The sequence below is a fragment of the Osmerus mordax genome, chromosome 14 (genome assembly GCF_038355195.1).
Source record: "Osmerus mordax isolate fOsmMor3 chromosome 14, fOsmMor3.pri, whole genome shotgun sequence".
NCBI lineage: Eukaryota > Metazoa > Chordata > Actinopteri > Osmeriformes > Osmeridae > Osmerus > Osmerus mordax.
The window spans coordinates 11332375-11344072 of record NC_090063.1 but is presented as its reverse complement, the minus strand read 5'-3'; the positions used below and the strand labels follow the sequence as shown (position 1 = coordinate 11344072).

At 47.4% G+C, this 11698-nt stretch overlaps 1 protein-coding gene across 1 annotated transcript; it reads right to left on the bottom strand.

The window, feature by feature from the left end:
- Positions 1 to 1449: 1449 nt before the first annotated feature.
- LOC136956415 (regulator of G-protein signaling 12-like) lies at positions 1450 to 8537 on the bottom strand. Its single transcript, XM_067250314.1, has 6 exons — positions 8102 to 8537; positions 7488 to 8047; positions 6977 to 7216; positions 5924 to 6880; positions 1936 to 2055; positions 1450 to 1455 (listed from the first exon to the last, which is right to left on the bottom strand). The coding sequence occupies exons 1-6, from the start codon at positions 8535 to 8537 to the stop codon at positions 1450 to 1452; spliced, it is 2319 nt and encodes a 772-aa protein (XP_067106415.1).
- Between the last annotated feature and the right edge of the window lie 3161 nt (positions 8538 to 11698).

Sequence of the window (11698 nt, the reverse complement as noted above, 5' to 3'; positions counted from 1 at the left end):
GATAACCAGATGTCTGCTGTCTGATTGCCCTGCCTCTGGTGCTGTCATAAGACATTGTGTGTACGTGTGTGTGTGTGTGTTTGTGTGTGTGTGTGTGGGGGGGGGGGGGGGGGTGTACATCACAAGACGAGCCTCGAGACCTACTGTCTCAGCATAGAAATATACACCACTGCAAACATAGACACATCCACAAACAAATATGAACATTCTGACTGACACACACACACCGGAGTAGAAGGAGACTATGATAAGATGGCATCTTGTAAGAGGAAACGTGGCAGACAAGATGACTGAGAGGCAGTGCGCGTGTGTGTCTGTTTTTGTGTGTAGGTGTGTGTGAGTGCCTTAAATTAAGAGAGATAATTATAATTTGCGTTTGTGTGCTTGTTTGTGACTTAGGATGTTAATTGGTTAGTGCATGCGTGAGTGTGTGTGTCCGTGTGTGAGTGTGTGTGTGCGTGTGCACGAGTGCGTGAGACTTCACTAATGAGAGGAATGTTAGCGCATTGCTCACCAGAGCTCATTAGAAGGACTGGGGAACACTTCCATCCATCCCTCTTTCCTCTCCTACTCATCCTCCCTCCTCTCCCTCCTCCCCTCCTCACCCCCCTCTACCTCCCACACAAAGCCTGCTCTGTTTGCGGACATCACCACATGTGCGGTACGGAATAGGGGCCCAGCGATGGAAGAAAAAAGGTAGAATAGAGAGAAAAAAAGAGAGGAGAATGAAGTGAGGGGGGGGGTCCCTATTGTAAATAGGTCAGAGCAACATCCCAGCATGAGTTATGCGCGCACACACACACACACACACAAACAACCACACTTACACATTGCCTAGCAGGGATTTTTCCCCTAAATTCAACCTCATCTCCTCGGATGATGCCAATCTCTCTCTCTTCTCTGATCTTTAAGGAAGGAGTGATGTTCAGAAACACCAGGTGACGTAGGCCTGGCTCAACTTCACGTACATTTACAGCGGCAACTTTAGAATTACTATTGTACCATTAAATATTTTAGGATTAAAAAGATCCTTGTCTAAACTGATATGGGTAGCACAGAGCGAATAAGTGTTTGTCCAATAAATCTCACCAAATCTATGTTTAAATAGAACTGCATTCTGTTTTGACAACTGCATCCTGAACAGTGCCAATTTGAGGACCCAAAGCCGGCAGCAAGTCACAAGTTGAAAGGTCACACAAAGGTCAAGTCTTCACATTCAAGTGTATTCCCAAGATGAGGAAGGAGTAAAACAAACATGTTTTCATCTGTCAGGCCAAGAGTCATCCATGTTTTTTTATCTCTGTGGTCAAGCGTCTTTGTGGATCCCAGTTAGATCTTCAGTCACGACTGTTAAAGAGTCACATGAAACCTAACAACTGAATTAGTTGAAGTCAAAAGACCAGCGCATTCTTGACTGGCCGTCTCTTAAAATGCCACTGTCTTGGACTTTTAAACCTGCCAGTCACCCAGACACAAGAAGTAAACATTGCAGTTGTGGTTCTGTTAGTTTCCCAGGCCAGTTTAAAGGAATGTGTTTATCTCCATCTGTGCCAGCCAATCCCATACCAGGTCAGAGGGGACACCAGAAACGTTTAGCTGGGATCCTTATCAAAATAACAGCAACGTAAACATCTGTCTTCAAACACACACACACACGCAGTCACACAAACACACACATTCCACCCGTCTCTGAGGCGATGGCGTCTCACCGTGGTGATCTGAGGCCCAGGTCATGTGTGTGTTTAGCGTGTTTGTTTAACATGTGCCGCAGCATGTGATGATACATGTGCTGGGGTTCTGAGGTGCTACAATGACGGCAACAACAACAGTAGAAAACAGAGTCAGTGTGTGTGTGTGTGTGTGTGTGTGTGTGTGTGTGTGTGTGTGTGTGTGTGTGTGTGTGTGTGTGTGTGTGTGTGTGTGTGTGGGGTTTACCTCCAGGTCGTCCAGTGAGCGTGCCAGGCTGAGGCGTTTGGAGCGTCCGAAGGAACGGCGCCCAGAGGAGCGTTGGGGGAGGGGGGGGAAGCCCATGGTCAGACCCCGGAAACGACCGCCCTGAGCAAACACACACACACACACACACAGTTACAACATGCTTTCTTCACTTCCTTATTACTGTACATGAGCTCCAAAAACATTTGCAGTTGTACAACCATGTGCCTGTAGTCACATATGGCATTCTGCAGATGTGCTCTCTTTCTATGGCAGCATGCACGCACGCACTCTCACACTCACACACACACACACACACACAACCAAGACTTCAACGACCAGAACACAGGTCAGCGCAGCAGACGTCATTCACACATACGCTCGCGCACACACACACACATTCCCAAACAGTAAACACGCAGGTAGGGTCTATCACACACATCGCACACATCTTCAGTTTTCTGAGCGCTAAACACACAAACACGCGTGCACGCACTCATCAGCCGTGACCCAAGTCTGGAGCTCATCCATGGGTGTGATGGATGACTTCAAGGGAAAAAGAGAGAGAGGGAGGATGAGAGAGAGACATGGAATTGTTCCTATTTTCCACTTAAATGCCAAATTCCACACTTACAGCCACATGGTAGACACACGCACATACAGCATTAGAACATCTACAACATGTTATCTTGTACATAAAATAGGCCTGTGAGATAATACAAACCTACAAATATGTAATATGTCTAAAATATCCTTTCTGATGGAAGGCTATTGTCAAGCAGGCTGGACAAGAGCCGAGATTACCTTCAATCAGGGGAAATGTGATCAAATGTTCTGACAAACATCTGATTGTAGTGGCTTGGCCATCTAAACGGGAGTTCTTTTTTCAAGTGGAGAGAAGCAGAAAATTGATTCTAGATTTTGTACCATTGCTCCATGTTCTATTGTGGGACACCCATTATGATCGCCGATCATTGGTTCTTTAGCTGTTTTAAATTCAAAAGACGAAGGCAAGAGGCCTTGTTGACTTCAGAATTGCTAATCAATGCTGATTGTGCGCTAGACACACAACTGGGATGTGCGTGGAATATGATTGGGTGATTACTATAGGGGCTCTTCTATGTTTCAAATCACTGACATGGCCAGTGGTTGCTTGGATACAGGAATGAATTGTCAGTGCATGTGTGTTTGTGTGCATGTGTGTTTGTGTGCATGTGTGTTTGTTTGAGTGTGTGCATGAGAGCCATTCCTGTTGTCCTGATCCAGACATCCCAAGTCTCCCGCATTTTAACTCTGCACGCAGTAACCTCCCTGAAATGAGTTTTTGCAGGTTGGAATGTTTATTTATCAAGGACAAATCAAACACACACAAACACACAGTTTTAGGCCTTAGAGTAAGTCCACTAGTCTCTAGAGTCAGGGTGTGCTAGCAGAGTTGAGATCCACACAAACACACATTAATGGGAGGAGGTTCCCAGTTCTAAAAAGTTCATAACTACTTATCTGTATGCTTCATCTCTCTCTCCCTCTCCCTCTCCCTCTCCCTCTCCCTCTCCCTCTCCCTCTCCCTCTCCCTCTCCCTCTCCCTCTCCCTCTCCCTCTCCCTCTCTCTCTCTCTCTCTCTCTCTCTCTCTCTCTCTCTCTCTCTCTCTCTCTCTCTCTCTCTCCCTCTCCCTCTCTCCCTCTCCCTCTCCCTCTCCCTCTCCCTCTCCCTCTCCCTCTCCCTCTCCCTCTCCCTCCCCTCTCTCCCTCTCTCCCTCTCTCCTTCTCTCTGAACAGGAAGGGGAAGCATCCTTCCTGTTTATGAGACAACACAGCTGGCATGACAGGAAAAACACACACACACGGGCACAAAACAGAGGAATCCGGGTCCTATCAGAGACATCTTTATATGGGTAAAGACTAATCTTACTGCTGAAAGCATAATTATGGGTGCTGTTCTTGTAACTTTATTTCATGACTGAACTGGTAATTTTCGAAATTATTCGTTATTTTAAGACCTGAGGTGGTCTACCAAACAAAGGCTGCTGAATATAACATAATTAAACAGTGCCACCATGTGGACACACATAATCATGCAGCAAGGAAACTGATTCCACCAGTTGACAAAATATTGTTCCCCATTATCCATTTGTGATTAACAAAAAAATATTTAAGGAAAATATCAAGGTATCATGTCTGCATCCCAACTCGTGCTTTCATCATCAATAAATCCTTTTTTTTTTCTCTCCCAAACGACATTCTCAACAGGCAGTTTCCAGGATGGCTCTTACAGTAACGGGCCCCAGTGACACCTCCATCAAGGCCCTGCGCCTCAAGTCACATGTCATAGTCTGGGTGAGGCAGAGATCTCACTTCCTGTTGCCCACCCCTCCTCAACTTCCTCTGATTGTCCCCCAAGGGTCCTTGACCGAGACCCAGCCCCAGCCCCAGCCCCAGCCCCAGCCCCAGCTCTGGGGACCAGCTGGTCTAGTGGTAGTCCCTGGTGAGGCAGGTTCCAGTCTGTTATGACACAGCTTCAGTAATACTATGCTACACAAGATCATGCAGGAGGTAATTGTCCTGCAACTGAGGAAAGCACTTAAAAGGAAATGACTTGTCTGTAAGAATCCTGTCATTCTGGTCATGTGGCATTGTTAGCCGATGGCTACCTGCTTGCCTTCTTGCCTCTCTGTCTCTCCCTCTGTCATCTCTCTCCCTTTCCCTCCATCTCTCTCACACACACACACACTGTCTAATCACCATCAATAAATCATAGGCCTGTACAATCACATAGGCTATTAATCAAAACTGCAAAACGTATCCAAAACAGGAAGTTGCTTACACAATGACCTACACCGAGCAGGAAATGCAAAACAAAGATTAAAAAGAAGCGGCCAGTCGTTCTATTCCACCACCAGCGACTGTCACACTGACAGTGTACAATCAGCTTTCCCCTCAAAACAGCAGACAAACTCAGATACACATAAACAACCAAGCTGAATTGTATGCCCTTGATCCAAGATCCTCAACTAAATAGTCTAGTAGTCCAAGAAGTGTAGACCTTCCTAAGCAGTAGGCCTAGTATCAAACTAGCCATAAGAGAGGCTATAATCTCATTGATGGAATTTGAGGCTTACGTTCCCAGAGAAAACCAAGTGTGTTGATTACCATGAGAAACAGGTGGTTTTCAGTGGAGGCAGATGTCCATGAGCTGAATAATGCATGCTCTGATACCGGAGCATGGAGCAGAGAAATAGGTGACATCTGCTCTCCACTGACTACCGGTACACCACAGTGACATTTATAGGCTCACGATCAATATAGAGGAAATATCTGAATAATATTTTACACATAATAAAAAGTGTGTGTGTGAGAGAGAGAGAGAGAGAGAGAGAGAGAGAGAGAGAGAGAGAGAGAGAGAGAGAGAGAGAGAGAGAGAGAGAGAGAGAGAGAATGATAGTGATGTGAAGTGTAGGAGTGACTTTTCTAGAGAAAGACAGTGAGAAAGAGATATTGAAAGAGCGAGAGGGAGAGACAGAGGGAGAGCAGGATAGGGAGATGGAGTGTGTGTATGGCATGGTACTTTTCCATTGCAGTAGTGTGATAAGAAATGGAGCTTGGCATCTGGGCTTCTCATCTCTGGGTCAGTTTTAACACAACTCCACCACAAACCACTAACCTGGCCACCTTCACACACATACACACAGCTATAGAGGTGACCTGTAAACTTCCATCAGTTAGAACCTTTAGAACCTGCTAAACAGCATCGTAGTACATTATTTCATGTGGCATGACATTTAAAGAACAATCTGTACTATTAGGCTACAAGTACAAACATACAGTCAGACAAATATTTCAAAGCATAAAGTAAGGTGAATACAATATTATCACACCAGTCATCACTCATCCACAAACGGTTTGAATTGCACTGTGCAGACAGTCAAGCTAACTAACTAACTTACACATTTTGCGTTCTAACACCTTTTAACCATCGACCATCACTTCTTACCTTTTTGTCTCCATCTTTCGTGCTCCCTCTTTTCTTCCCATTGTTTTGACTCCTAGCTCCTTTCTCACCCCCGGCCCCGGCCCCGGCCCCAAACAGCTTCTTGGCCCACTCGTCCTTCTGTGCAGTGAGCCTGTGTGGCTGGGCCAGGTCTCCCCCGGGCAGCGGAGCACGGTAGCGGTCGGCAGGGATCTTGTTCATGGGTGGCGGAAGGGTGCTGCAGTTCGCTGAGGACCAGCCGTCTGTGGATTCAGCGTAGGACTCCTGGTCGCTGCTCAGTCCCGGGCCCAGGCCTCCTCCTCCTCCTCCTCCCCCTGGATGATGACGCCAGTCTCTCAACACGTGGACGGGCAGCCACCTCTGTGAGGAAGCCTCCCCTCCTCCCCCTCCTCCTCTCTTCTCTCCTCCCCCTCCCCCTCTCTTCCCTGGGGGGTAGTGGTGGGGGTGCCCTCCCCGAGGGGGGTGTCTGCCGGAGGGCTCCGGGTGAGGGTTGGGGTGGGGCAGGGGGTGAGGGTGGGGGAGGTCGGCCAGGTGGAGGTCGTGGCGGTAGCCGTTTCGGATCAAGGGCGGAGGGGGCGGGGGGAGGGAGGGGCCGCCACCCTGGAGGGCGGGGCCCCAGGCCTGCGAGGAGGGAGGGGGGCTGTCCCAGTGGCGTACGCCCGGGCTGTGGGCGTTGCCTCCCAGATCTACCAATAGAACCCTGTTGCTCTTATCCTCAGGCAGAAAGTTGCCGATGCCGCTGTCGCTGTTGCTGCTGGTGCTGTGGTTCTGCTGGGCGTCGTTGTCCGGATCCACAAAGGCCCGAGCCCGCACCCCCTCGATGTTCTCCCCCATGTCCCGGTACAGGACCGAGACAAACTGGAGCAGAGGCTGGGAGGTGGGGGGGAACTCCAGACAGCCCCCGGTGTCTGGGTCCGGGGTACACTCAAACCTGAACCGCCTCGCTACACCAGCATGCACCTGAGGAAGGACAGTAGTGTGATACATAACATGTTAGGCTTTCAAGGCATGTCATTCATATGCTTCACAGAAGGTATGTTGAACCCCGAAACACACCTGGTGGTGACACAGATCGGGATCCACAATGAAAACATGACAGGAGGTCCTCAGACCACCCTCTTCCTCTTGCCCGTTGCCGTAGCGACAGTCCTCGTGGTCGTCCGTGGCCTGCATGGTGACCAGCCCGAAGAAGCGGCGGTCGTCGGGGCAACAGGCGCTAAAGGCGAGTTTCTCGGCAGGATAGGTGGCCAGGACCTGACCCCTGTCACTGACCAGGCGCACACAGTCATGCATCACCTGGTGGTCGGAATGTTGACATCATTAGATATTATATATCATATTGAATATAATTGCTATTTTGTTCTTCAGTGGACTTGATGGACAGCTGATACAATGTAAAGCAAACAATGAAAAAATATGTTGCGTAATGAAAGTAATGAAAAGTAAGGCTTGTCGTTGTGTAAACTATACTTGAACTTTGTTTAAGGGAAGGCTGTAAAAAGGCTGTAAAGGTTGCTGGGAGATGAAAAAAGAAACAAAAGTGATTTGTTGATGTTGACACCCGCACCTTCATGAGCACCAGGGAGTGGATCTTCTGCTCGGCACGGAGCCGCCTCATGCTGCCCCTGATGGCCTGCAGGCTGTCGCTCTCCAGACTGGCTCCCGTGGAGGCCAGCTCAATGGAGCCCAGGTACCCCACCATCATGCCCACGTTCAGGATGCCTTCGCTGGGCTCTAGAGCAAAGTCATCCCCGACTCCCACCTCCAGCTCCTGGTCCTCCTGGTGGTGGTGGAGGGGGTGCTGGTAGGAGTCCAGAAAGACAGAGTCATCGTTGAGCACCCTGGCCATCTCCTCCTCCGACAGGAGGTTAGGGTTGCTGCGGGAGTGGGGGTGGGAGTTCCGGTAGGGGGGGAACTCAGGTTCGGAGAGTGGGCGAGGCTTGGAGGAGGAGGACGAGGAGGAGGAAGGCCCGGGGGCGATGACTCGCTCTTTCTCAGAGCTGCTGGAAGAATGGCTGGAGTTTTCAAAGATCATGCTGAATATCCCTCCTGACTGCATCTCTGCCACTACCCTTTCAGCCCTGTTGATGCCCAGGGCCTTGTGGTCCAGTTTGGGCTTGAACCAGCCTCCCCTGGATCCTCCTTTGTGTTGGTGGCTGTTGTTGTTGGCGCCGCTGCCACCGTTGTCATGGAAACTGCCCAGCTCCTCGTCGCTGGAGCACGAGTCCACGTGAGCGGCCGCCCCGCCCCCGGCACCTCGTCGGCTGCCATGGTGGCGGCCACCGCGGTGACGCTCCCCCTCAGCGATCACCAGGTGAAGGATGCCAGTGCAACGGCCGATGAGCTTGACCACGTCTTCGTGGGACGCCTTGGAGACGTTGATGTCATTGACGGACAGGATGTGGTCGCCAGAGCGCAGGCCCATGTAGTCAGCGGGGCTTCCTTTCAGAATGCAGCTCAGGACACAGGGGCCCTGGCCTGACAGGGTAAAGCCGTACCCCGTCCTTCCCCGCGCCACCTCCACACCACGGATTCGACCCTGGGGAGGGGGAGGCGGGGACAAGGGCAGCCCGCCCCCATGACGTCTCTTGGATGACGTATCTGCCTGTCTGAACATTTTTCCGGTTTCTCTCTCTCTTTTTCACCTCCAGTCAATTCAGTTGGTGTGAAAGAAATGACATGTTGGCGGTCTTCTTTACACAAAGTAAGAGCATGGGTGTGTCCCAAAATGCCCCTCTCCGCCCTCCGCCCCTTTCAAGGGTGGGTGTCGTGGCCTTCTGAAAAGCCGAGGAGAAGGTCTAAATGTAGCAGGAGGGTGAGAGCAAGGCCTCAGCTTCAACACGGCTACGCCAGCTCTCCCATCCTGCTGCTACTCTGGCCGGGTTCACAGTCTAGTTCACCTGCAGGACCAGACAACACACATTACACACTATCAGTTTTTATAAATCAAACTATATATCCATTGTTGACCACTGGTTCACTTAAAACATGGTTAATACTGATAGTATATTTTCAAGATATTAAGTACGGAGCAGCACAACTAATGAAAGCTTTAGAGTGATTTCCGACCCTGACTAGAGGAGGGGTTCATAAACACGTAGTTTTTTCGGAGTCATGCACAGGTGAAAGGGGAGAAAATATAGCCCTGTACAGTTGCATGGCAACATGATTGACTTCCTAAAAACGTATGTATGTCTTTATTTTATTACTTTATATCTGATTATGTTTAGTTATAATACACTGTTATCAATGCAAATTCAACACAGTAAATGACAATGAACACGACCATGGGAAACAAGCAATGTCGACTCGCTGGCATAGACTACAGTGCTACGCTATGGGTTAGCCTACCATTATTGTAAAATTTGCAGACTTCATCTTACTGCGATCTCAGTGGTTGTTCATTATCCACGTCATTTTTTATAAAAAATCTAAGAAAATGCTAACTCTCAGAACAGCATGTCTTTTTAAACTATTTACTAATTTTACTAACTTTTTTTGACTGACTAAAACCGCTAGTTGAAAAATCATCCTATGTGAATACACCCGTGCTGGACATGTGTCCCGCCCCCATTTGTACTTAAGCTCAGGAATTTCAATGAGTCGCCTTGACAACGATAGTGTACACATACGTTTTTTGCCATGTCATTGGCCCATATGACTGTCAGTCACATCAAGTCCAACTCGCCAAAAAAAGAAAAATATTTAAGTTTGACTGAGAATTGTAGTGTAACAAAGTAGCTGTCTGTAACGTTTCACAGTTTACACAACTTTCAATAAACACAGCAACAAAGTGTCAGTTACACATATGTTATAATGTGCAAGCTCCTCGTAGATAGAACATTGAATGGCAATGTATTGACACGCTATTTTACTAAGAAACACAGCTGGCTAACGGTACTGTATTCGCAGGAGATGATATGGCTAAGAAAAAGGTGCAGCCCGCCTGCCTATCTTGTTCCATTGCCAGCTGGTTAATGTTACTAAACTAACTTGTTATATTTTGTAAATGTTAATAATGCGCGTAAGAATAGTATTAGTTTAATTATTTCTTAAAATCAGCTCAAGGAGAAAACTGAAGGTGCTGGCTCGTGAACGAAATTCCTATTGCATAGTCAACTAGCCTATAACTTTCTTGACTCGACAAAGTGAAAATATGCTATGAATTGATTGTTATAAAAGCTTACTGGTAAATATTGTCCGACGATGCCAAGTCCAATCCCATTGTTATTAATGGCTACACCGCGATAAGTAAACAAAGGAAAAGACTACAACCATCTGGTAAGGAGAAGGAGGTGTGCGAATCTTTGGGGAGGAGAAGGAGGGACTAACGGACCCAACGCAGGGTCACATGATGGAGTGATGGGCAGTTTAAAACAGATAGTTTTAGCATATTAAACTTCTTCAGGTGAATTACAGCTTTTCAACAAAAATAAATAGTAATTTAATTGCCTAGTCTAGTCTTTTTTTTATCTGTCTGGCTGAAATTCCACAGTCTGCATCCTCTCTTCCTTGGGAATAATCGGGGGCAGGTTATAGGCTAGGCCACAGGTGCTCTCTCCATGACATTTGTGTTGGCAAGATCACAGGGAAAAGTGATGCGCTTCCAGACGGATCACCTTTGCTGTAGCTTGTTTTCTTGGAAACGTAAACACTAGGCTTCACTAATTGTCACCTTCAGTAACTTAAACTGTTTACTAACTCCAAACTTTTACTTCAAGAAGTCAGTTGTGCATATTAGATTATAAATTATACAGTTACTTGAAAACGATGAACCTGAATTAAAACAATAATCATGCAGGGTAATAGGCTTAATTCATGTACATGATCCAGGGTCCTATTACTGTGAGCAACAGGATTTCAGAGAGACTTCTAAACCCTGGATCATGTAAATGTCCTACTGTACCATACAGACAGGGCCAGGTGGTCTTGTCTGGAAACAAAACAGATGGATCTGAGTTCATGTCCTTTTCAGCACCACAGCGGATCAATATCCTCACCAACAACTATACGGAGAAAAAATGCAAGGGCTTCATTTCATTTCTTGTAGAGGCAGGTAAGGTGGTGGGGCTTTAGAGACCAATGAATTATAGCATGTGTACATATAATTTTGTATGATACAAGTCCTTTCACACTGATGTACTGCCCATTTATGGCCGTATTTCCAATTACACTTTACCGGGAGACATATGGAGATCTCACTGATAATCCCTAATCATTATGTAGACCACACTGGACTGGACTGACACTATAATAACCATGCAGGAAATCTCAAACGGTCAGCTGCACAGCACAATAAGCCAATGCATTAAATTGTCAGCATGAAAGCATCCATTGTGTACAATTAAGTGTTCGTGGGCTATGATTAGTACTTAAGCGCCCCAGTCCAGTTCATGGTGATTTGAAACAATTATGTGTGACTCCATGGCTGTTTCCTAGACAACGGCGTGCGACCTATGCCGTGTCTATCTCAAAATACTGCCTGTCTGCAAATTCTGATCTTAAGTGTCTTGTCCTTAACCTCGCTGGTCGTCTGGCTTGCCTGGCAGTTCTTCCTCAGCTCAGGGAGAGAGGGGATTAGTGCAGATGGTCACACCCACAACACAATTATGACATTTACAGCAGTTTATCAAGTGGAAGGTTTGCTAGGATACAATATGTTTGTCTCTATTGCTTGTCACGTAATTGGATGAACTGTGGACATGTGATAAACTGATACAAGAGAAAGTGTGTCCAGTGTTTAGTGCATAATACTTTGTTTTTTTGTGTGTGGATGTG